This window comes from Cygnus atratus, chromosome 1, assembly GCF_013377495.2.
Source record: "Cygnus atratus isolate AKBS03 ecotype Queensland, Australia chromosome 1, CAtr_DNAZoo_HiC_assembly, whole genome shotgun sequence".
Classification (NCBI taxonomy): domain Eukaryota; kingdom Metazoa; phylum Chordata; class Aves; order Anseriformes; family Anatidae; genus Cygnus; species Cygnus atratus.
Window position 1 is genome coordinate 169,084,890 of NC_066362.1, and position 27,084 is coordinate 169,111,973.

At 37.4% G+C, this 27,084-nt stretch overlaps 1 protein-coding gene across 1 annotated transcript in view; it reads left to right on the forward strand.

Annotated features, from left to right (window-relative positions):
* The first annotated feature begins 3,053 nt into the window (after nt 1-3,053).
* The window catches only part of PCDH9 (protocadherin 9), a 738,999-nt gene continuing 714,968 nt past the window's right edge, over nt 3,054-27,084 (forward strand). Inside the window, exons 1-2 of the mRNA XM_050708119.1 lie at nt 3,054-3,372; nt 4,570-7,739. Coding sequence (XP_050564076.1) covers nt 4,704-7,739 — 3,036 coding nt within the window. The 5' untranslated portion in view covers nt 3,054-3,372; nt 4,570-4,703. The remainder of the gene's footprint in view (nt 3,373-4,569; nt 7,740-27,084) is intronic.

The window sequence follows — 27,084 nt, forward strand, 5'->3', positions numbered from 1 at the left end:
GTTTAACAGCAGTTCCTCAAAATTCAGAGGCCATGTAATGCTGTACTGGGTGATTCTGATTCCTACTCAAAGACTCAGGCTTCTATTAATTTTCTTCCATGATTATTAGAAGTAGTCATGACAGTTCTAGCCCCTTTGGTACTCTGAGACACAATTTTACAATCTGTTGTGCAAACACTGTAGTCTGAAGCCCAGCCTTTTCCATTGCATGATTAGTTAAAGAACTACAGCATTTTAAAGCAAGCACATGAACATTAACATGGCAGAACTTCAAGTAAACATCTTTGGCTTTCCAATGTAGCTTCAGAAAACAGCAAAAATACTCTACTATTGTGACCTGTGACCATTTGGGGTTTAAATCCAACCACGACTTGATCACTGAAATTTTACTCTTTTTTTCTCTTCTTAACTTTTCATGAGGCTAACCCTGTGTACATGAGAAGAGCTCATTTATGAGCATGTGGTAATCAGTTCTGACTACAAGTTAAAGTCATCCTTGAGCAAACAGAAAACTATTCAGCTTAGCAATAAAGTTAAATAATTATTACCAGGCTATGTGATGTGACTACAATGTGACATTGAAATGGCTATGGTGTGATTAGAATAAGAATGTTGTATGTCTGTGATGTTACTAGAATGAGGCTATAAAACGTCTGTGATGCCATACTGCTGTGATATGACCAGTGTCAGAAAAAATGTGTGCATTATTAACGCATACATAAACACTCCGTATTTCAGAAGCAGACTGCATTACACAGAATGCTTGTAGTTCTAATTATCTTTATTAATGGCTGTTCTGCTTTGTATTTTGGAAGACGAAAGGATCGCATACTTAATTCATTCACAGAATTCTTTTTCTAAGTGGTTTGGCAGTAAGGTTGCTCCTTTGTGTCACTTGCTTGACTTTCAGTGCATTTTTCAGTAACATTTTTCTTAAACTATTATTAGATTCAGTTCCGTTTGCTACCATTACTTGATGTCATCAAAACCAGGATCATTTTTTTTTTCTCTGGGGCTGTAATAGGAGTCTTTCAGACACAACTCCAAAGCACTGCAAAACTAAGAATGTTTATTCTTTACACATCGTGTGATTACAGGATTGCAATGTTCACGTACACAGCGTGTTAACAGTCTGTATCTGTATCATTTCCAAGGGGATGTGCCACAGTAGTATCAGCATGTACCACACGATGCCAAGCCATGCAAATTACTGACCTCTAACAGATACGAGGAGCTTCCACTGTTACTTAACACTGTGTCATGTGTGTTCCATATGTACATATGGGAATCTGAAGGTAGGAGCCTGCATTTGAAAATGTAAAATCTTCAAGGTAGAAACTCAGACCTCTAGCTGGCCAGTGCTATCTACCGAAAATGTGTACATTTTCTAGTTGTAATATCGCATATACAATAAGTCAAATACCGGTTATCTTTGTTTTTTTGTATGTGCATCTATTTGAAAGGCTTAACCAGAAACAGCAGCAAGCACGGCCACGTATCTGGGCATACTAAATTGGAGAGGTACTGTGTGATACAGCTTGCAAGTTCAAGCTGAGAAAAGCTAGCAATAAAAGCAGTCAAATGAAGGTTCATTCATGCTTTAGAAAATGTTGAAAAATGCACTATATATAATGCAGTATAATCATCTTCTTGTCACACTTTTGAGGTCACTCATATCATAATACATTGGCATTTTATTACACTGTCTTCCAGGCATGTGATGCTTCTTTGTGGCTAGCTGGATAATTTACCTGTGTCATTTACAGGGAAGGAGAAACGCTCACTTTTATTATTTATCAAACCACAGTGAAGTGTTTTCCAGTTCAGTGTTTAAGCAGACCAAAAAAAAAAAAAAAAAAGCAATACATCTCTCCCTTTCCTTCAGCGAGTATCTCGGCTGACCCTTCAGGAAGGGGAAAGAGAAAGGTGTGCAGGCGTAAATGGGAGCCGAGACGGGGCTGGAGTCTGAGCAGCAGCGTGAATTATAGATGAAAAGGCATGTATTAAATATAAAGCCGAAGCACGCTGAGGAGGGCCGGGGCAGGGTGCTTGCTGCGGGCTGCAGGCCGCGGAGGATGCGCGGGGCCAGCAGCGATCTGCGCCGCGCCGCAAGCGCTCCCCCCGCGCACAGCAGACCTGGCGCACCCTCCTAAAATAAATAAATAAATAAATAAATAAATCCTTATTTTTTCCACCCTCCCCCCACGATGAAGCTCCGCTGATGGGTCACCCCACGCCCGCCTCGGCGCCCCCGACCCTCCGATGCGCTCCCGCCCCCGTCTCCCCCAAGCGGGGGGGGCGCTCCCTTCTTCTTCGCCCCGCTCCTTCCTCGCCCCGCTTCACCCCGCTTTTCCGCTTCGCCCCGCGGTTCGTCTCCGCTCTACCCTCCCGAGCCCCCCGCGGGTCGCGGAGGCGCTGCGCTGCGCTGCCCAGCCGCCCCCGCCAGCCACCCCCACGGAGCGACGCGGCCGGCGGCCAATGCCAGGGCCGCGCTCCGGCAGCCACCTCCCCCGCCGCTGTGGGCCAATGCAGTGCGGCGGGAGGGGGGGCTTAGCGCCGCTCACACCCTCCCTCTGGGCTTATTGAGAGTTATATCGAGAATTTCAGTTCAGAGAGAGAGAGAGAGAGAGAGAGAGAGAGAGGGAAGGAAGGAAGGAAGGAAGGAAGGAAGGAAGGAGGGAAGGAAGGAGGGAAGGAGGGAGGGAAGGAGGGAGGGAGGGAAGGAGGGAAGGAAGGCAAGACAAGACAAGACAAGACAAGACAAGACAAGACAAGCGTGTGCGTGAGAGGGAGAGACGGAGAGGAGGAGGAGGAGGAGGGAAAAGCGCTGTCGCTTCCTCCCATCGCTAAAGCAATAATCTGCTAGGATTTTATTTTTTATTTTATTTTTTATTTTTTAATATTATTATTTTTTTGTGGGTAACTATCACCCCAGAGATAAAGAGGGGGGAGAGAAGCACCGCCAGACCAACTCTGTCATTTCCAGTAAGAAGTTGCAGACTTAATGTAGCCGGCTCTGCCCTGGTGAGAGGGGGATGGAGATTGTGTGCAGTGCAGAGCGGAAAATACCCCTGATCTAAAGAAGTGCACCGGATTTCTGCTTGCTGTTTGTGCTGTTGCGTGTACGTTAAACACCCGAAGGATCGCCGCTTAATAGAAATGAAACGTGGAAAGGATGACTAACGACAGAACTGTGAATTTGTTCCCTGGAGTTGCTAATTTGCCACCCCGAAGCAACACATATCTCAAGGAGGAAGCGTTTGACTGCTGCTGATTTCTCCAAAACTGGTGGTTTACCAGATGCATTGTGCTTTATCTGCTGGAACAGATCATTGCTTAGCTGCAGCAGATCGTCAAAGGTAGACAACCAACGTAAGTGCAAAGTTACCCATACACTGTGATGCATTTCATTAAAAAAAATAATAAAAGCCAACATGCAGTGTATTTATCTAGGGAAAGAATCAGTATTTTGAATTCAGTTGGTGTTGGTGGCGAAGGCTCACCTACTCACAGTATCTGCATCCCTACCTGCATCACTCTGCTGGAAGTAATCACGGGCATCAGCTACCGTGCTGCTTAATGCAGATAAGATTAGTGCTTTGGGGCTGCCCGGTTCCACCAAACTGTAGGTGCTGGGAGCCTTGCACCCTTTTAATTCGTGTTTAGCAGAGCATGCAAACAGAAGTCTTTCTGTCTCTTTTTTTTTTTTTTTTAACCTGCATTATTAGTCTGCAGTATTTATGTGTGGCACCTGCTAATAACATCCTGAAGGGAGATCAGTGTCAATGGGGAAAGGCTGTACCTTTTTTTCTCCTTTCATACTCAGAAGAGATGTTCTCCCCCTCCATCTGTAAACATACTGGCTGCTCCTAAGTTGCATTTGGAATTTCCAGCCCACTGTTTTAGACAGTGTTTTGAAAAAAACAAAGTTTAAGGTTATTAAGCAGAAGGAGAAGTATCCAACATCTGGAGGGGAAACATTGAGCTGAGAGTGTAAGAAACTGTAAGTCCTGTTATTGTCTTGTCAGTTAATAGGGATGTGAAGTAGCCAGTGACAACTGCTGCAGCAGCAGCATGTCCGGGTGGTTATTTCCCAGTACGATAGCAATAGTGGGGGATGCAAGGCACAAGAAGCAAAGAGAAATCTGGTTAGCAAGAGCTAAAAAAATGCTTATGAAAGCAAACAACAAATGACATTCAGCAGCTGCCATAGCAGTTACAATCCAACAGAAGTACAGGAAGATTTTTACTTGCACAAAATGACTGGGTGGAGGAGGGTAGAGGGGGAATGCACGTTACAGATTACACGGTGTGCCAAGAAATTATTCAGAAAGTACATGTCGAAACTGTAGCTACCCTTAATCCTGCAGAAGTAGTTATTTCTGTTCTTGCTCTGTGCAAATGCAACCAACGGGATATTGGTGCATTTGGAGGGATTGCTTTAAAAGGGAGCAATAGGAAAATGTACTATTGCGAGTGTGTCTTTGCAAAAACAGGTAGTAGTTGGAAATTGTGGATTTGTCGTGCCTTAAAAGCCAATAATGCTATTCTGTATGGTTGTGTTGACAGTGCTGTCTCCAAGTAAGAAATGAGATGTAATGCATCCTGCAGTCCATGCATGCCTCCTCTTGCAAATCGCGCATCATTTCTCTGTGGAAACCTTTAAGTCCTAAGATCCAGGAAAAGAGAATAAAAACATTATCATGGACCTGAGGGATTTTTACCTGTTGGCCGCTTTGATTGCCTGTTTAAGGCTGGATTCTGCTGTAGCTCAAGAACTTATTTACACTATTAGAGAGGAGCTGCCCGAAAATGTCCCCATAGGAAACATACCAAAGGACCTGAACATTTCTCACATCAATGCTGCCACGGGGACCAGTGCCAGCCTTGTCTACAGACTGGTGTCTAAAGCAGGGGATGCCCCTCTGGTCAAAGTGTCCAGTACCACCGGAGAAATCTTTACGACATCTAACAGAATAGACAGAGAAAAGCTCTGTGCCGGCGCTTCCTATGCAGAAGAAAATGAGTGCTTCTTTGAACTTGAAGTGGTGATTCTCCCCAATGACTTTTTCAGGTTGATCAAAATAAAAATAATTGTAAAGGATACTAATGACAATGCACCTATGTTTCCATCCCCTGTCATCAATATCTCCATACCAGAAAACACTCTGATCAACAGTCGCTTTCCAATCCCGTCAGCAACAGATCCTGATACAGGTTTCAACGGTGTGCAGCACTACGAGTTGTTGAATGGACAGAGTGTCTTTGGACTGGATATTGTAGAAACTCCAGAAGGAGAGAAATGGCCTCAACTGATTGTGCAGCAGAACTTGGATAGAGAGCAAAAGGACACCTATGTGATGAAAATCAAAGTGGAGGATGGAGGTACCCCGCAGAAATCCAGCACAGCTATCCTGCAAGTCACAGTAAGTGATGTCAATGATAACAGGCCAGTTTTTAAAGAGAGTCAAGTAGAGGTCCATATACCAGAAAATGCCCCTGTAGGCACCTCCGTAATTCAGCTTCATGCTACAGATGCAGACATAGGAAGCAATGCAGAAATCAGATATATTTTTGGTGCCCAAGTTGCCCCTGTGACCAAAAGATTTTTTGCTTTAAACAATACCACAGGGCTGATCACAGTTCAGAGGTCCTTAGATCGGGAAGAGACTGCTATTCACAAAGTGACCGTGCTGGCTAGTGATGGTAGCTCTACACCAGCTCGGGCAACCGTTACCATCAATGTCACTGATGTAAATGATAACCCTCCTAACATAGACCTCAGGTACATTATAAGTCCCATCAATGGCACAGTGTACTTATCTGAGAAAGATCCTGTCAATACAAAGATTGCCCTAATTACAGTTTCAGATAAGGACACTGATGTGAATGGCAAAGTGATCTGTTTCATTGAGAGAGAGGTCCCCTTCCACTTGAAGGCAGTTTACGACAACCAGTATTTGTTAGAGACCTCTTCCTTGTTGGACTATGAGGGCACCAAAGAATTCAGCTTTAAAATTGTTGCTTCTGATTCTGGCAAGCCCAGTTTGAACCAGACTGCCCTGGTAAGAGTTAAACTGGAGGATGAAAATGACAACCCTCCGATTTTCAGCCAGCCTGTAATTGAGCTGTCAGTTTCTGAAAACAACCGCCGTGGTCTATACTTAACAACTATTAGTGCCACAGATGAAGACAGTGGGAAAAATGCAGACATTGTTTATCAGCTTGGCCCTAATGCCTCCTTTTTTGATCTGGATCGAAAGACGGGAGTTTTGACAGCCTCCAGAGTTTTTGACAGAGAAGAACAGGAACGATTCATTTTCACTGTTACAGCCCGAGACAATGGCACCCCTCCTTTGCAGAGTCAAGCAGCTGTAATTGTTACTGTCTTGGATGAAAATGACAACAGTCCCAAATTTACTCATAATCACTTTCAATTTTTTGTATCGGAGAACCTACCAAAGTATAGCACTGTGGGAGTGATCACGGTGACTGATGCAGATGCTGGGGAAAATAAAGCGGTGACCCTTTCCATCCTGAATGACAATGAAAACTTTGTGCTGGATCCATTCTCTGGAGTTATAAAATCCAATGTTTCTTTTGATCGAGAACAGCAGAGCTCCTACACCTTTGATGTGAAGGCAGTTGATGGGGGACAACCTCCTCGCTCTTCTACAGCAAAAGTAACCATAAATGTAATGGATGTTAATGATAACAGTCCTGTTGTCATTTACCCGCCTTCTAATACTTCTTTTAAGTTAGTGCCACTCTCAGCAATTCCGGGATCAGTGGTAGCAGAAGTGTTTGCTGTAGATATCGACACTGGAATGAATGCTGAACTGAAGTACACAATAGTAAGTGGAAATAGCAAAGGTTTGTTTCGGATCGATCCAGTGACAGGTAATATCACTCTGGAAGAAAAACCAACTCCTAGTGATGTGGGGCTGCATCGCTTAGTTGTCAACATAAGTGATTTGGGTTATCCCAAATCCTTGCATACTCTTGTGCTTGTATTTTTGTATGTGAATGATACTGCTGGAAATGCCTCTCATATTTATGACTTGATACGCAGGACAATGGAAACACCTTTGGACCGGAACATAGGGGACAGTAGCCAACCCTACCAAAATGAGGACTATCTCACGATCATGATTGCTATTGTGGCAGGTGCAATGGTTGTTATAGTGGTGATATTTGTCACAGTTCTCGTTCGCTGCCGGCATGCATCCAGATTCAAGGCTGCCCAGAGGAGCAAGCAAGGTGCTGAATGGATGTCTCCCAATCAGGAGAACAAGCAAAACAAGAAAAAGAAAAGAAAGAAAAGGAAATCTCCGAAGAGTTCTCTTTTGAACTTCGTGACCATTGAGGAGTCCAAACCTGATGATGCAGTTCATGAACCTATCAATGGGACAATAAGCCTTCCAGCGGAGCTGGAGGAGCAAAGTATAGGAAGATTTGACTGGGGCACTGCACCACCAACAACCTTTAAGCCTAACAGTCCTGATCTTGCCAAGCATTACAAATCTGCCTCTCCACAGTCTGCTTTTCATCTCAAACCTGACACTCCAGTTTCAGTGAAAAAGCACCACGTGATTCAGGAACTCCCGTTGGACAACACCTTTGTTGGTGGTTGTGACACCCTTTCCAAACGCTCTTCCACTAGTTCAGATCACTTCAGTGCCTCAGAGTGCAGTTCCCAAGGAGGCTTCAAGACAAAGGGCCCCTTACACACCAGACAGGTAAACGAGCACTTTTACTGGTCTATAAGTACTGCATACAAGTGCCCAATTAACCAGTATTAAAAGTGCAAGTATGTTTATTTTTGGTTTTGTTTCAGTCTAATTTAGCTTAATTATATTATTGGGGGGAACAAAAAAAAAAAAAAAAAACAAACTCAACCCCTTTATCATTTACTTGGGGTTTAACCATGCATTTGCTAAATGCCTCCAATACTTTGGGTTTTGAAGAATACTGATTGTTAAAGAACTGCATGTGTCCCTGCATATGCACGTACATATGCATAAACAAAGCTGGAAAAAAAAAAACAAACTTTTTTTTTCTCCCCAGTATTTGACTGTCCAAATGTAAAAGTTATTGAAGAAAAAAATTCTCTTTCTCTATACGCCAAATTTCAGACAGAAAGATGTGACTGTTTCAAGATTGAAGGGATACGTACATTTAATTTCAAATTTTGATCTGAGTTATCTTGAGTTTCTTTTACAGTTCAAGCTTATCTGGAACTTTGTTAAGTTAGTGTTACTAAAGGGGTTAATTTATATCCCTAACAAAGACAGTTGAATTTCTAAGCTACTTCATCTGTGAAGCATGTGGTTTGTTGGTAGGATATAATTAAGCCATACAGAAGTCTTCCTCTGTTTTTAGTTCAAATTATTGTGTTGTAATAGATTAAAGTTAGTATTGCATAGACAGTTTGTTGCATATTTTAAAAAATGGCCAAAGCATACTTTCAAAAGGAATGCGTTCTCTGAATACATTTGAGTTATACAGAAAAAGAAGTCAGTCCACTGTAAATATTTTCTCATCTTAGTAATGCATAAGTGATCTGTCATAACTAATTTTAAACTGTGAAATACGCCATATGAAGCAGGATTAGGAGGCTGAGAAACTCATATTTCAACCAAATCCAGCATTAGTTTTTCTTAGGTCTAATAATTCCTTGCTAATAAAGATTTAAATGCTGTGCTGTCTAATTTATTTTATTGGTGCTTGTCTTTTTCCACTAAATTAGAATGTCAATATAGCCTGTAGATGGCACTAAGGTACTATGTCGCTTAGACTGGCCCGATGCCAGTCCTGCAGTAGGTAGGAAAAGGGGGGAGGGAATGATCAAGCTGGTACTACAGCCAAAGAACCTTTTATTTAATGATAGTTGCACTGGAGTGGTCAGTAGTTAAGTTCATGTGTTTGCAAAGCAGCTTTCCTAGTGCTTAGCTTTCACTGCACCAACTTTTTAGGTGTTAGAAATCACGTTTGTACACCTGCTGGCATTGTACCCTGCAAGTTATGGTGATTTCTCTGAATTTATTAGGGATGTGGATCTTACAGAATCAAGAGAGACACATTTAGGCTTGTCTTTGCTAAAAGATTTTGACAGTAGCCAAGTTTAGGCTAAAGTCATTCTCTTGCTGTTGCATTAGCCTTATCTAAGATGAATGGGATGTACCCAGAACTGTGTCTTGACTTTGGGTGTCTGTAAGGTGTCACACTAACAAGATACTAAGAATAAAAACAAGCACTTCTGAGGCAGTTCTGCTAAAGTAACTACTCTTAGACAACTCATACTTACAGTGAGACACTGAAAACATCTTAGAAGATTGTTACAAAAACTTAACCTTTCTAAAGGGCTTTAAATTGTGGTGAACTCACATAGTGTGCAGGCTGCTTTGCTATACAGCACCATAAACAAACTGACAGCATAAGTTTAAAAAAATGTTTTTTTTTTTTTTTTTTAAAAAAAAAAAACAGCATAGAAGAGCTCTGCATAATCAGTGGTTACTTGGCTGAAGTTTTCAGATTTTTTTCCCCAGTTTTAGTTACAAAATATAACACAGTCAACCCACCCATTCCTTTTCTGTTCAGAGATGTTGTTAATTTAGCTCAAATTAGCTTTCCAAACTCTATTAAGAAACTCAGACTTAATCCCCCACAGTATCTTAAGGCAGTTAAGATCCAAAATATGATTTACCTGACAGAATGTGTAAGCTCTGCACAGTGAAACTGAGTATGAGGAAACAAAGAAGAAAAAAAAACCACCAAACAAACAGAAAAGAACCCTACAGGCAATATTTTCAGTTACCTGTGTTCATTACATTAACTATATTGGTTTCAGTTTAATAATCAGCCATTATATCTATATTCGTCTGTATGGATGTGATTCAAATTCCATTGAAGACTTATTAAATCCGTTCTGAAGTCAGCAAATATTCATATCATATGATTTGGATCAGTCCCTGTAAAAGCTGTAATATTATGTATAACTGCAAATATAACTCTTTATTAGACAGACAATTATCTAAACTGAGTTTATGTATTTTTATTTCATGGAGGAGGAGAAGATGGTGGTGTTTGTTGGTTTTTTTTTTTTTCTTTTTCGTGCATGTTACAGGAAGTAACCTTCTTGTGTCCTTTTAACACTTCTGGCTGGAGGAGTACAACTAACAGTGGTGGTAATCATTAGCAGTCTTTATATTATTCTTTCTGTAATTCCTAGGATTAGGTTGCATTTTGGCTAGCATTCATAAGTCTTTCATAGGTCTTTTTTTTTTTTTTTTTTTTGATGTGTTATAGAGTATGGCCTTAAAAACAATGTATTCAGACTTAAAGATAAAAATCTCACTGAATAGTAGCTAATACTAATGTCACAGTATCCAAAAACTTTTTTAAAAATTCCTTCGTGAAGAGATACCTAGTTCTCTGCCACTGTACTGTTTTCTTAAGGTTTAAAATAATTATTTTCTCTGTGTCTTATGTTACAAATTGTAATAAGTTACCTATATTTTGGTTTTCTTTATGTGGTTTGAAATGGTATGGGAATCATTAAGATAGGGACAGATGAAATACAGGATTAGTATATGTCTAAGAAATACTGGTATCCTAGGTTTTTATTTAAATTTTCTTTCAGTCCAAGCAAAATACACATGCAGTGTATCTTGCAGATGGATAAATTAAAACTGATAGAGAGCTGAGACCCAAGTCCACACCTCGACTTTTTTTCAAGCAAAATCCCATTACTTTTAATGGGAGCTGGGCCCTAGAGGTCCATTAGAACTGTGACCTAAGTCAGAAAGCTTTTAGAATTCAGAAATAGATTGTTCAATACAAATTTCTTAGTATTTTTTGCTGGGCAATGTCTGTGCAATTGTCAATAAATTTAGAGGAAATTCTGTGGTTAAGTCTTCACATATCACTTTGATTTGCACAGGTTGATGTTTCAGAAATACCCAGTATAAAAACCAAAGCCTTCTTCAAGTGCCTATATTGCAGTAAACCTGGTGGATGCTCTGAAAAGAGCATTTTTGAATACTTGAACTTGGGATTGTTATGAATGCTAATTCACATAATTAGGAGTATGGAAAGGATGTTACACACCACCAGCTCTTATAGCTAAGCTTCCAAAATCAGTTATGACTCATAACGAATGCTTAAATCTATGCAGGCTTCTCAATCAGTGTTCTTTTCAGAATTTGATTGAACTTTAAAATGCACTTCAAATTAGTAAGTCATTACACCAAACAGCTACATAGAAATACAGTAGAAGACAACATATATTCTTCAGCGTGAAAGACCTTTTATAAAAAGCAGATAGAAAAAAAAAACTCACTTCAATGTCACTAGGTTAATAACAGATTAAATAATAAAAGAAATCATGGGCAATTTACCATGGTTATCCCAGTTTTAAATTAGAATAACTTCATTTAATCAGATTTGAAGTACAGCAGTGGCAAATAACACAGGTTTTGACCAAAACCTTCAGTGTGCATTCTTAAGCAAACAACCTTTAGGCATGTGCTTAACTTTAATTTAAAGTAGTGGGACTGAAGCAGATCCTTAAAGCCCAAATGACTTCAAATGCTGTTTATAAGAAAGACAGCTGTAAGCACATTCTAAGTGTTCTTCTGTATCAAGATGATGATTTATAAATTCTGGAAATGTACACAGTTCTTGTAGTTTCAGGAAAGCTAAATATATATAACACCGTCTTTTTTTTTTTTTTTTTTTCTTCTGTGATCTGATGGCAGAAATTAAGGATTTGGGGCTTCACTGACACATTAAATGCATACCATACTAAGGTATATTTTTAATCATACAGTCAATAACATAAGGTCTGTGGAGCTTGCTTTACTCCTTTTTCAGTCAATGGACTTTTTGCCAGATCAAGGAATGAGTAGCCATGCTCACATTGATCAGTCCAGATCACAAGCTTTCTGTGGCAAATGCAGCTGATATTGTCTTACTCTGGAGTATTTGAATCTGTAACTTTGGGGTTTATGTAATATTAAAAACAAAACAAAACAAAACAAAAACACTTAAAACATTAATGATTCTAATTTCATATACTGAGAGTGACAATTTCAAGGTGCATAAGATGATGGAAACGTGCATTAGAACAGCAGTGCAGAATTTACATCACTTGCAAATATTAAAATTCTGTAACCATAGCATTCCATAATTCTGTACATGGTATTATTTTTATTGGCCCTGTTTTACTACTCAGTAGAAAAAAAGAATACAATTCCATTGTTTCTTTTCCTTTCTATGCTTGATTTCTTTATGTATTAGCATGGATATTAGTCTTGGGTGAGGACTTGTCACCTGGAAAAATGTCTGCATGTAAAATTTTATTGCTTTGATTTCTATATACTTAGATATCTTTATCTATACTAAAATATTAGAAATGTTGAAAGTGTGCAGTGTATTTTTTCTATCGTTGTATAACTGAAAAATAGGTTAACGGATTTTGCTCAACTGTCTAAAGAAATTCATTTTTCAACTGAGACCAAGCATGGAAAATTTTAGCTGAAAAGAAAAATTTTTCAGAAAGAGCATGTGAAAACTGGGGGTTTTAATGGAAATCTGAACATAACCTTAAGCTATAATACCATTTTCAATAGTGACAGTAGAAATGCTAAACTAGAGTAGGGAACATTTTGTGTATACAGATACAGACAGCAAAAGCTTAGCAAGCTTCCTTGTTCTTTAAATGTTTCCAATGCAAAAGAATTTTATCAGAACTACTAGAGTCTCATCTGTCCTGAATGTGCAAAACTGAAGTTTCATAAATGCTAATAAATTTGTGGCACATGTGGGACAGTGAATTGAATCCTGAGAGTTTAATACTATTGGAATTCTATGATAATGTTCTTTTGTGTAAAGGAACAAGGAAGAATCCTTCTAGTTTCCATTTCAGATTTTCACTTCCAAAGAATCTATTCTTCTAGCACAGCAAAACCGTATCAGCCGCAGTTTATTGACAGCAATTTTATTGTAGCTAGAGGCTTACAGTAAGCTGTTTATTGCTGTTCCCTAACTCAGTTGACAGCAATTGGGGAATTAATTTTCTTGCCCCTGATGTGCTTTCTTAGGTATAAACAACAGATGTTAAAGATATGAAAACTGTGACCCATTTACATGCAGCAACTCTTTATGGGCACAGCCTACCTGCCTAAGTGCAAGTTTCAAATCCTAAGTAAGATTCCTTCATCAGTTCTAGGATTCTTAGTTTGGCAATACAACTTTTCATCTGTATGTATTCTGTACAAGGGCAAAGAAATAATACCTAATGGACCAATTCTCATCTAGGCAAATTCAGTTCCACAGCAGCTGAGTTCAAGTTTCATTTATTTCAGGAGGTGCTGTATCTTCTTACTCTAGGATTTAATTGCACCTAACATACAGAATATAACTGACCAAGTGGACATACCATGTACTGAAAGATCTAACAGGAATTATAGGTGATACCAGAATTTTTGGTGTCACTTCCCCTGCAAAATATCATGGTGGTTTTTAAAATGTATACCCAGAAGTTTCCTCAATTGCTACCAAAGAAGAACCATCTGACACACATTCTGTAATGTCCATATCTTTGCTGAAGGAAAAGAGAAACACAAAATCACACATTACTTTCTTCTTGTTTTATTACTGCTTTGACTTTACGGCCTGTGGTGGAATGCATGTAAAATGATTTATCCCAGTAGACTGATGTAAGCATTTAATTTGTTCATTTCTGGTTTACATGAGATAACATTCCGTTCACTGAAAAAAGATTTCCCAGGCTGTAGATAAGAAATGAATGGATGCTATCATATTTTACTGCATCGGGGGGCATCTTCTATTTATTTCTTTTGCTGTCTTTTAGCAAAACATTTGCAATATAAGGGGCTTCAGCGTCTTACCTAACTGAGATTTTAAGTGCTTGTCTTGACACAAAATGCAAATTATCTTAACAGGTCCTTTATAATTAAAATATCATATAAAATAGTTCCTTTTAGTATAGCTGAAATAATTTTGTTGTGATGGATTGTGTTTTAGTGAGCTATAAACTCTGTGGAAACAAAAATAGCCATTACTGATATAAGACACCTTAAACTGGTATTACTACACTGTTATTTTGGTTGTGCAATCATGAAAATAAATTATCAAATAAATTAAATCAAATTCAGTTATTCTGCATAGCAACATTTTTATAGTCACACAAAACCATGTGTTGATTATTTCTAGGACCTAAGGATTCAGGGAAGCATTTGGCCTACTCTAATTTTGATATCAATTTCATGCTGGTCTTACTAGAAAAATCTGGACTTTCAAACCTTTCTCAATTTTTTTCAAACTTTTTCAGTTTTCAGTTTTATGAGTACCATGAATTATGTGTGATAATACTAAGCAAGGTGGTTCGAAAGCTAATTTGTAGTCACACTGAGGTGTCTAAATTGTACCAGTCTCAAAAGCTATTTTTTTTTCTTATTATTGTTTCTTTTGCAGCAAGTGAATTGGGGGTGGGTGATTTGTTTTAAAGTTTTAGCATGGGTTGTTTTGCATCTTCTATTGCACAAAGAGGGAAAATTGAGTGATTTAACATTTGCCAGGAAAACATTGAGAGCTGGCTGCAGTTGATATGTAATTTTTGTAGTTTCCTACAAGATAATGTTGTAGTTTTACCATTTCTTTTATGAAATGCCACACTGACTTTTTTGGGGGGGATATACATCTTGATGTTATTACTTGAAAGTTGTTTTTGCATATGCACAGTCCTTGCTATAATAGGAGTATAAAGAGATGCTTCTTAGAGTAACAGTTCAACATTTGAAACTAAGTCCAGACTGGAGTAAATCTGCTGATTTATGCCATCTGCATCTCTTCCTGATGTTATCTACTTTATAAAAGTAATAGGATGACACTAAGATAATGTTTTCAAAATCTGAAAAATATGTGAAATCATATTGACTCAAGTGAATTAAAAATCGTTTTATTTTGAGCTGAATTTGATAAAATGTGGAGGATCAGCTATTGGATTTTCTTCCTTTCTTTGTTTCCTGCCAAGATCTAGGTAGCCCTTTAAAACAGCTCCCTCTGCCCCCCCCAAAAACATTAATTAGATATTCTTACTGGCTGATTGCTGGAAGAGAATAATTATCAATGTTGATTTGTAAAATGCTTAGTAGCCTCAAATTGATATTCGTCCATTCTCCTTCATTCTTTCTAGCCAAAGTAAGTGTGAGATACAACTACTTTTAGTTTGAATTTGGCAGAATATTCTTAGTACCTCATAGGCTTTCATGTGTTACTAATAATGAGGTTGGTTTTCTTAATTGTTAAAAATTGTTAAAAATCTGTGTACAATATTTTCTCTCAAATGAGCTACTTTAGTCTATGTCATGTAGCCTTTAGTACACCAAAAAATCTAAGAGGAGGTCCATGTTTCAGTTGGAATGATACTCCCCGCTCTTAAAGCTTCTTGTTTATTGGTATGTAGCATCTTTTAAATAAGTAAACCTGATTAATGCGAATTTCTGTCTCAAAATCTGTGCTTCTTCAAAGCACATAAGGTATGGAAGCAATTGTGTTTCTGATGGGAAGACATCTCTAGGACACATGCTTTTATGTATGATGTATATATGAGGTTATTATAGGGAATTTTCACTTAGATTCCTGAAGAGAAATAAAAGATTTGATACTGACCTTCATGGTGGAATACTTCAACCACTGAAGTTTATGTGAGTCTCTGTTTTCCCCTACTGGTATTTTTGGAAGAAAATTTTAACACCTTGGTTTAACAGGAATAGGTCCAGGAGCTACAGAAAAGGGTGTGGATCCGTGAGTTTTAATTATGGTGAACACCTCCTTAATGTGTAAAATAAGGTCTAGAGCCTGAAGGGGAGTGATATTGAGCCCCTGTTTTTGGGAGCTTTTCACTCAGTGTGCTAGTTTTTGTGAATACAGTTGTTATGCCAATCCCTCTCCTTGCAGCATGTAATGAATATATCTGAACAGGTGCCCAAGTTCTGATTGTGGATCTAGCCTAATTTCTGCAAATGATGTTCACAAAAAATGAACATCTTCCTTTGTATAATTTTCAACACTGTACTTAACTGGTAGCACCTGTGCACACAGTACTTGGTTTTGTTTCTGTTGACATTATGGTGGAATTCATTTTGTGTAACTTCTGATTGCATGTCAAATCTGGGTTCACAATTTACTCCATCCTAAAGAAAATATGCTAGTTTAAGCTGGTTGTGGAAACTGATGGATATAGTTGGATGAGATGTATCCCACAACAGTGAAGACTGTGGTGCAGTGAAAAGTATGATCCAGTATGATCTGTACTTTTCATTTTACCAGTAACGAGTAGGATCTAGTCCAGTTTTCGCACTGAAGTCAAGAGAAGGGCTTTAAGGGTAAGTATTTCCATAGGTAAAGATATAATCTCAATAGCGTATATGCCCACAAAAATGTATAGTGTGCACAGTTACTTACCTTTGGGAATGTCTTCTTTAGAATATGGATCAAATCCAAAAGGCTCCAGAATCAACAGAAACATTTTTTTTATTAAATTGTTATCAAGCCATTTGCACAGCTGAATATTTTGGGAAGATGGTGCAGTGAAACTCAAGTGTTTTGTTGTTGCTTTTTTTTGTTGTTGTTTGCTTTGTTTAGATTCAGTTTTTGGTGCTGTGCTGAGTATTTTTTATTTATTTATTTATTTTTCCTGAGTGCTACATGCTCCTCGATACCTCATTCTGTGAATGTGAGCAGGGAAAAAGGAAGATGCAAACTTTTGGTATCTACCCTCTGTTATATCTGGCCATTCACATTACAGTGTAAAAATGCTTCTTCTACTTTTTTTTAGGTATGTGACTATAGCAGTATGAATTTTCAGTCACTTGTCACATTGTTTCACTTTTGCCATTTCAAAAATACAGGTCAAAATATCAGTGAAGTGCTAGTGTTATCAGTAAGAGAATTTGAAATTGCCTTCAGTTTGTGACAACAGTACCCTGAAACATGGATCATACTGAAGCCTGCAGCATCCAGAGCAGCAGGAGGTAGACTATGCACCAATAGTAAAACTGTAGTCATCTCCCATATTTTTAACAACTGCCAGATAAATAAAAAAATAAATGAAATCTACATCTGTCTAAGGACAGTAAACCTTGCCTGTTGAAATTTAATCTCTCCTGTGTACAGGAGATGGACTTTCCTATTTGAGATTTCATCAGTTTCATTTCAGAAAGCTGTTATATCTGTCAAACATTTCAGTTTGAAATGAACGTCTTTTTTTTTTTTTTTTTTTGCCTTTGTGTGCTTCAAAAGCACATGGTTGTCAATCAGCAGAAATACAAAATGAGACAAGATAGATGATCCACTATTATGACTGGCATTTTATTTTTATTTTACAAGCCCTTTTTTCTTCCTCAAACTGCAATGACTTAAAAATGGCAAAGCATGTCTACGCTGTGAAAATACAAGAGAAACATGGATATAGCAAAGGGAACCCATCCTTGGTTTGCCCTGTTCCTGTTTGTTTTGACTACTGATAGCCATTCTTCTGAGTGTTGGTACAGACCAGGTGGGCAACTACAGGAAACTGTAGTTGACTAGTGTGATAAATTGTGTGAATGGCACACAATCTTGTGAATGAGATTTAAATATGTTTTATGAGTGATATTTAAATACTTACTTTGCTTTTCTTTGTTTTTGCTATAGAATTAATACATTGCCACAAACCTCATGCAGTCCATAGTATTTAACTAATAGAGCAAGACAACTTCTGGATGAGCTCTGTAGGCTTTCAGAGTACCTCCAGGCAAAGCAGCAATCCAGGACTTTGAGCAAGTAATTTAAATCTCATGACAGTTTTGTTTTTAATTTGCTTCCCTGATTGCAAATCAGAATGTTTGTTTCTTAATGCAATTTTTCAAACTCTGGCCTAATAAATTGTCAAAATGGTGTGCACTTTTTGAGAGTGTTTAAAAAAATTGATGTATTTCTTAGAATCTGTAATGTATCTATTGATAGCATCCCTGCTGAGCATTGCTGGATTTCACTATTACTCTGCTTTCTTAAAAGCTAGGCTTTGGCCTTCTTCTGTGCATTAGCAATTGATTAAGAAGTATTCTAATCCGCCACAGAGTACCAAGAAACTAATGGCTTGTGGAGTATTTTAGTCTTTAAGCTTCCACTGCAAATTATATGAAAAATAGTGTCATTTGGCTGATGCTTAAATACCTCTCTTTCTTCTATGAGATATCGTTGCTGTCCTTTCTTATTCCTCTTTTTAATCTCCTCCTTCATTCTCTGAGTATACTTATTTTTGTAAAACATATGTATGCACATATAAGAAATCTGATATTTTCCTTCAAATGAATGCTATCAGCAGAGAATCAATGCATTTTGTATACGATCTAGCATATCCAACTTGTAACCACATGTTCTAGTAGGTAAGGACTAATAATGAACTAACTGACTTCATTAGTATATGAAGATCTTATCTGGAATTATATCTGGATAGAAGCATGATATGGGAAGTAAAACACTTTCTAAACTAGATAGGTACTTTCTTTGACTTGTTCCAGTATATTTAAGAAAATCCAGTTAGAATGAATTACAGTTATTAATACAAATCTGAAAAGAAAATTAAGTCCTGAAATATGTAACATAAATTTTCTCTCTGTAGCTTGCTTGGTTGCATACTAAATTTATATTTCAAAACTGAGCTGAAGGATTGGCAGAGGAGAAACTAGGGCCTAACTTCATAACTGGATTTGCAGAGATGTTAACTGTGACAGCTCCTGCTGGTCGTAACTGGAACAGAGGGAGTAAACAAAGGTAGCCTTAAGTTTCATGTCAAAATATGAAATGGCTTTAATTTAGTGGACTTGTAGTACTAAAAGAATGTACAGGATGAGCAGAGATTGCAAGCTTTTTAGTGTTATGCACATGCGTTATAGTACTGACCAAATTTGATTCACTTGTAATTAACATTGTATAGGTGTATGCATCATGGAGGAGTGAAACTTGTTTCGTATGGTGTAATGAACTATAGGATTCATTTTTTCCTTCAGAGCAGTAAATGTCTGTATTGTCAGCAAAAATACACAAAATCCTCTGTATCTATCTTCACCTACAACTGCTGGAGTAATGTCCAATACTGTAGTACCAGTTAGCCTGCTGGGTATCACCAGTTATTTTTGTAGACATCCTGTATCAGTCATAGTTAAAACCAGCAGACAAAAAAACTGTTTAATATGTTTTGCTTGCTTGCATTTTTTTTTAGAAAAGTCTTCGTACTTTTCTCATGATGGTATAATGCATTCACAATTTGTAATAGGTGTGGTATCTCACTGGACTTATGATAGAAAATTGATTCTGAAGACAACAGCAAAAATGTAAATCACAAAGCAGAACACTGGAGATTGCAATTCAGTAAGCGGATAGTGTTTCTTGAATTCAGCAATTTGAAAGGGAGATTGGGGTGAGAGATGAAAACATTTATGTATCTTTACATTTCAAAATGGGTAAAAGCTCAGTGTGGATGTCTGGACTTGCGGGAAAACTTAGCCTTTTAATAAGAAAGCTGGCAGTGCGGGTGTGATATAAAGAATGCCACTGATCCTTGAGTCTGCTTGTTTAAAGCAGCATGCTGAGCACTTTTCAGCAGAGCTGTTTCATACAGTGCCTACTAAGACACTTTACAGATAGTTCAGATCAACTGCAGGCAAAGTACTTCGTATTGCCAGTTATGATTTTTATCTGTCATTAGTCACAGAAATTATTCCTGATTTCATAACTTTCCTTCTCTGGATCAGCGGTGACCACACTGAAAAACGTTCTGCATTCACCATCTCACAACTGGTATTTCTAACACTTACATGTCCTAATGCCGGATATAAGCCTAACCTGTGAAGTTGAAGCCTATTGTTGAAGTTCATTTCAGCAAGCCTCTAGCTACTGAAGAACATTCTATCTTATTTCCTGCAATACTCAGTAAAGATAGTTCGGGGTCAGAGGGCTCTTCACTTCGTGCTGTTGTTTGCTACTACTTATGATATTTGGAGTCTGGTAGGGATACTGTGATAGCACCTTCAATTAAAAGCCATAGGCAACAAGCATAACAGACAGAAGCCTTAAGACTGCTTAACATTTTGCAGTTTCTTCAACTAGAGTAAAACCAGCATGAGAATAAACTGACTATGTTAGCTTAATTGTGATCTTCACCTAAGCACTGCCCATGAGACCTCAGACCTAGCAGAAAACCCCATCTGAAATGTCAAGGGGCTTTTTTGTTTTAAGATTGCTTAAATTTATCATATTTCCTTTACAAAACAGCAACACAGTTCTACTCCAGTTTTAAAGACTTAAGCTTTGGCTGCCTGTCTTGGGTTTTCATTACTTTCACATGTATACAGTTGCACAGATAATGAGAAACCTGCAAAACCTGTATATCATTGCATGTAACATTGCTCTGCAACTATTTACCACCTCATTAGTTTTTTCAATAGCAAAGATAAGTTAGCATTCTGTCATGAAATTTGAACAGCCACCACATCCAGCTGAAGCTTATAAGCCAAGGTGTAATAACTTTCACAAACTGCATTAACTCTTGCGGAAGATGCAATCTTGTAAATACAATCTTGTAAAATAAAAAAAAAAAAGTGACTTTTTTATATCTATGTAGCCAATTTGTTTGACATTTTCTCCAGTAAATTTTTCTGCTCTCAGAAATCTTTTAAAATACAAAGGGAGGAATTAGGTTTTGCGTCAGTCTGCACAACTCAATTGACTGAGATAGAATTGATCTCATTTACATTTGGACTGTGCTGTACACTCATTATTCTTAAAATGTGATGTGCCGCCTTCTTATTTCTGTTAAGGCTCTATCTTCACTGCAGAACAGGTGTGTTTTACATCAAGATTGTTGTGAGGTAGCTGTCTAAATCTAAAATCCATGTGGAGAAATGAAGCAGGTATTTCGTACCTTGATGTAGTTGATCGAGGTCAGCCCTGAACAATACACCTGGGGTTGATCTCAACTGGCTATGTACAGGTGAAACTACAACACCTTACCATTAGCATGATTTTATACAGCATTATCTTCTTCAGTGTAAGGTCATGTTACACTGTCTTGTGATTTTAAGGTGCCTTTGAGGATATGAATTACATGTGTACTTATTCTAGGTCCTTTTACACTTCTGAAATGATGTAAAGTGAATCTTTGCCCTGCTGTCTGGCATACAGTTTGGTCCTGTGGCTGCAGTAAAGTCCTTGTTGTACTTTCAGACTTATCCATTGTGACATTAGCAACAATATTCCTAAAAGTTGTGCCAGGCTTGCAGTACCATCTGGTATAGCTGCAATGCATTTTTATACCTTCTTCAGTGTTGGTGCTACCATTTAGCAAACTATGCACGATTGTATCAATGATTGCAAGTTCATACAGTGGTTATAACTCAGTCATTCCCCAAAACTGGAGTAGTATGAAGCATCAAAATCAAACGTTAGCTTAACACAGGCCATTAAGTTGTGATGGTGATGGTATAGATGTGTCTGTATTCAATTTTTACTTCAGTAAAACAGTATTTTATAGGAAGCATGATCAGAATAAAACATTTCATCCACAGTCTACTCAATCTTGACAATAAATGAGTATAATAGGAACAAATGGCACTTCCTTAGCAAGCTAGGTAAGCAGTCCTGAGCATGAGTAGTCTTCTTCAATTTTTCCGTGATGTAGTTTGAGTCTACTTGCTCCTAAGAATTCACTTCTCAGTATATGTCTCCCACCTTTGTTAAAGTGTCTTCTGAAATTGCCCATAGGCTTGAATTAATGTCAACTGAAGGGTTACCATTCCATTAAAAATGCCTTTAAGATTTACTGTCTAACCTGGTAAGCAATCTGGATAAACAGTTGTTTTACACCTTGTGCCTCTTGGCATTTTAAAAGTTCTCCCTTATATCTCTTAAAATATTCCTTTACCATTGCCTCCTCTCTTACCTTTTTATTTGAACTCAGTGACTCTTTTTGTTCTTTCTACTTCTGAACTTTCAAAGTAGTTTGCTTGCCTAACGTCCTCCACAGATACTCTGCCCATCTAAGGATCCTCTCTTTTTCAGTATCTTCTTTTTTCAATACCCCCCCCTGCCCCCTACCTCCCCCCCCCAAAAAAAAAAAACAAAACAAAAACCAAAACCTACAAGACAACATATTTGGTTCACAGTCAGTAATAACTCAGCAGCAGCTGACTGCTCCTTCCAATTATACCATATACTGGAAAGCCAAGTTGTTGAAGTACTGGAGTCAATGTTATAATCAAACTAGTTAAGAAGCTAGCAGTGTCTCATAAAGGGTTCTGGACATTGTCTGATTTCTGCCATAAGCAAAATACTGACAAGTCCTGCTTTGTTTTTCTGCTTTTTCAGGTGGCAAAAAGCTAGACATACATTCATTATATTGTAAAATCACAACCTTCGAGATCTTGCTGAATCTGCCCTGCAGCTATTTATCACATGATTGGAGGGAATGAAAATAACATTTTTTCCTTCTGCTAGGAATATGTTGCTAACCTTGAGGCAAGATAGTGCATAATTTTATGTGTGCCTAGTCTTGCTGTTATATATAGATTGTTCTGAGATGAATCAGTGTTTTCATTTCCCAGAATTTAGCGCTAGTGTTTTATGAGAGCCAAGGAGATTTCATATACTTAGGCTCTTGGCTGCTACAGTGACCAGGGATCCCAAGTCTGAGTCACATTTACACTAATGCCATTAGTGTATATAGTCATGGAAAAGGGCCAAGAAAATATTAATAGCATTTACTCCAAAGTTAGGTTTTTTTGTTGTTGTTGTTGTTGAGGTTAGAGCTTGCATGTAATAATCTTTCTGTAAAGGCTAACTGAGCCCAATCATGATTTCACATCTATTAATGTTATGTTTTTGAAATTACAGTTATTCCATTGATGTTTTCACTTGTAATCAAGAACTGAATCTGTCTCCTCACGTCTGTGTGCTAATCCCTCTTTCTTCCTCCCACAAGCAATAGTCTGCACAAAACTGAAAGATCTCTCTTTTTTTTTTTTTTTCCTGCAGCACCCATCCTTCCCTTGTGTCTTGAATAGTCTGTTCTTTAATATGAAGTATTAATTTACTTTAAATAGAAGGAATTAGGGAAACTGGGGCTCAGTCCCTCTCCACAATTATGAATTTAACCATTAAGATTATCTGATGCTTTTGAAAGCATAGCTCTATTATAGCTTTGTAGTTAATATACAGTTATGATTTCTTTGTTTAGTTTATTTACAGGATGACCCACAGTGGGAGTTTTTAAACATGTTATAATAATTTCTGCTGTTACGTGGATACTTTCTGTCATGTCCCACTTTAGAGCTTCTTATGCACAGAGACAGCATTTTTTAGGTATTACCTAGAGATACAAATTTTTGGAGTGCAATTTCCAAACTAAGTTCACTGAGTTCCAGTTTTTAATGTTTCTAACACTTAAACGTCTTAAGAACAGCAGAACAGCATGAAATTTATCGGATTTTTTTTAGGAGTACATTGATGAAAACAATAGTATATACAAATCAGGCCATTTTAAGAAATAAAGCACTTTTGAGTGTAGAGATATTAGGATTGTCTGTGCCCTAGCAGAAACTTGTACAGTTATAAAATAAGTGTTTATCTTCTAGCCATGGGGTACAAAAGAATCACATTTTAAATCCATGGATCTGTGGTATTTTGAGGTAGTTTAACGCAATGGTGAGACGAATTGTACTAAATCCAAAACCACTGGAGCTTCAGATTATGCTGCTTTAAATTGCTGTGTAAATTTTGTTTAACAGATTTCTAATTGATTAAAGCTTGAGGAAAAAAAGAAAAGACAGAAAGAGAAAAGTTTAGTTTTACTCCTGTGAACTGGGGGAGGGAGTGGGGGTAGCTATCTCAAAATATGAGAGCAGCAGTCCACTTTTGCAGACTTAGCAGAGGCACAAATATCATGACAAATTCTGTACAACATACTTGGGCAAAATGCCTGTTTGTTTTATTGAGAATTTTGTCTCCTTAAGACCTGTTTTCCCCTTATCTCTGAGTTTCTTGGACAAACTGTGTTGACTCTGATCCAGTAAAGTAGAGCAAGCTTCTTAATCTGGCATGTTAAATGAAAGCTCAGCTGGGAAAGGAATGCAGTATTTTGTCTTTGCATTTCAATTGAATTGAAACTTATTATTTTAAGCTTAGGCTGTGATAATCATCTCCAAGCAATATAACATCATTTACAAAGTCAGGTGATAGATACTTGGACTGAATACAAGGATATGATGGGACACAGCTTTCCTGTTAATAAAAACATAAATAAATAAATGCAACATTCAAACTTCCTTATTCATGTCTTTGAAGCAGCTCAGCTCTGACTTGCAGCACTCCTGCTGTTTTGAGTTCTGGACCTTTCTTTCAACACAAAAAACGAATTATGCTAATCTGCATGCTAGGCAAAAGCCCATTTGAGAATAGCTGAAAGTCTAAAAGAAGTTTCACTTTTGACCACATCCCCATTTTGAACTAAGACAGCTAATGCAGAAAGGGTGGCCGCAACTAGAGGTGTGCTGAGGGCCTTTCACGTCTTCCCTAAAATTCTGGCATCATTTTTTCCTCTCATCTTGCCTTTCTTTAGGGAAATTACTCATATTTTACACTAGAGTAATAACCAAAAGAGTTGGACCTTTTATTCCTAAAACAAACATGGATATATATATATTTTCCATTTGTGTTGAGACTTCAGTCTCTGCCAACAATATGAAATCATCAAATGTTCTGTAACTCTTTAAGCGATTATCACTGAATACATAGTATGGTTCCAAATGTAGTAAAGACATAAAAGTTCAAAAACTAAAATCTAGCACAAATCATAAACAAGTAACTGATGGAAATATGAACATACATTTTTTTGATGTTAATACATATAAGTTTTGAAATGTAAATACATTGTCAGCAATCCTGGGAGTGATATAGAATATCTTATTCTCATGAAGGTGAATGATGTGAGGCTACATGTACATTAAATAATTGTAATCTAATTTATTTCCCAGGAGTACTGAAGATGCTCAGCTTAATATACAGAAGTATTTGTTAAGAATGTTACCAAATCAATATGGTGGGCTTAGACTAAGATCATACCGGAAGCTCCATCCTTCAGTTGTTCTCTGAATCATAAGAAGAAACAGATTGTGTCAAATGGAAAGTGAGGAATAATGTAATCTAATCAGTCTGCACTTTGGCCGAATCATTTTAGGCTGGCCAAGATTTCTTTCCTATTCTCAGTTCATATGGGTATTTGACACAATACTGAAGAATTGACCATTTTAATTGTGCATATGTTTTCCTGGAAAGTGAAAGTCTTGGTAGGTTCATGGGGGTCTTTATCAGCGGGTTACTTACACAACGTTCCTCAGAGTGAGCCAGCAGGAAGAACCACAGTTGGTTGCATCAGTACTTGCACCAACACCGTGCTGGGAATTGCAGTAGTTAAGAGAGCACAGGAAAAATAGATATTTTCCTCCTTCACAGCTTTTATTGCTTGCCCTGAAGCCTTCTGTCCATGATTCTTGTTGATTTTTGAACTCCATGAAGTTCTTTTAGTTTTTTTTTTCTTGGTTCTGGGAACTGTCACTTTTTAGAAATCTGTTACTGAAAGTTTTGTGTCTTTTTTTTTTTTTTTCTGAGTCTGCGGACTTAGCTTTTCCATCTGTTTACAGTACGTTTGCATCTCTTCCTATTGTCTAACCAAAGAAAACATGAATATTCTTACCTTTTCCCTCTCTCTAGTCTAGTCTAGTATACCGCAGACATATTGGTATTCACCTTTGCTATATTTCACAGGAGAATGTGCAAATACACGGAGTAACCCTTACTTGTTATGCATTGAATATGATGGAGACATACTGTTGCATGTTTCTGGATTGTGCAGCTTTAGGAACACTTAATATCAGCTATGTTGATTTATTGGTGTATTTTCCTCTGGAATCTCACAAAACCTTGCTGTTTCGTAAAACAGTCCATTTTATTGAGTATAAATGAGAGTTACTTTGAACAAAGCAGGCAATTACTTATATGGGATCTAATGCTGTGTAACTTCTGAAAATGAAAAAAAAAGTTGTTTATATAAATAATATAAATTTTAAAGTATTTTATAATAGATATCATTATTACTGTTTCAGTAAAGGTTACTGTTTCAATAAAGGATAAACTGAGGTGTAGAGAAACAACATCTTAAAAGTGACACCTGTTTTCAAAGCCAAGAATGCAATGTGGACTAAATATTATATACATTACATACAGTGGCCCTTTTTGTCAAATTATTATTGAATTTGATGTTTTTATGGAGGAAAACTGAACTTTTAGAAAGATGAGAATGCCAACAGAACATCAACAGTTATTTACATAGTATTGTCAGGGACGACTATTCTGGAGACAATTCAGTGAATCAGAGCTGTTTGATTAATCAAATCAAGTCTCTGTTGTAGCAATGCAAAGAGGTTATGTCTGCTGGCAGTCTGATATGAAATCAAATCTTTATGGATTAATGAACACAAGACAATTGCTTCTAAGCCTCTTTTCAAGTAAAATTCTCTGTCTTTAGAAATATGGATAAGTAGGGAATGATTAGCTGGATCTGACAGCACAAGTGAGAATTTATCCCCTCAAACATGTACTCTTTACAATTAAAGAAAATCTAAGCTATTAAAAGCAGGCAAAATAAAGCAAAGAACAAAATTTACAAGTTGTGTTTGTTATTTTATTAACATAAGGTAATTAAGCAAATTGTAATCATGGTTTCATTAGTTGAAGGATAAACTTAACAGAGCTTTATTATTACAAATTAAATGAAGAACTAACCCACAATCTGCTTTTTAAAAAGCAGTCCAGGCCTCATCTTCAAATGACCCTTTCACTTTAATGAACTGAAAAAAAAAAAAAAATCATTCTTTCTTTTATAACATTTGTTGTTCATCATATTATCTTTAAAAACTGTGAACAGTATGCATATTATAAAAGGAAATATGTAATCCATTTGAG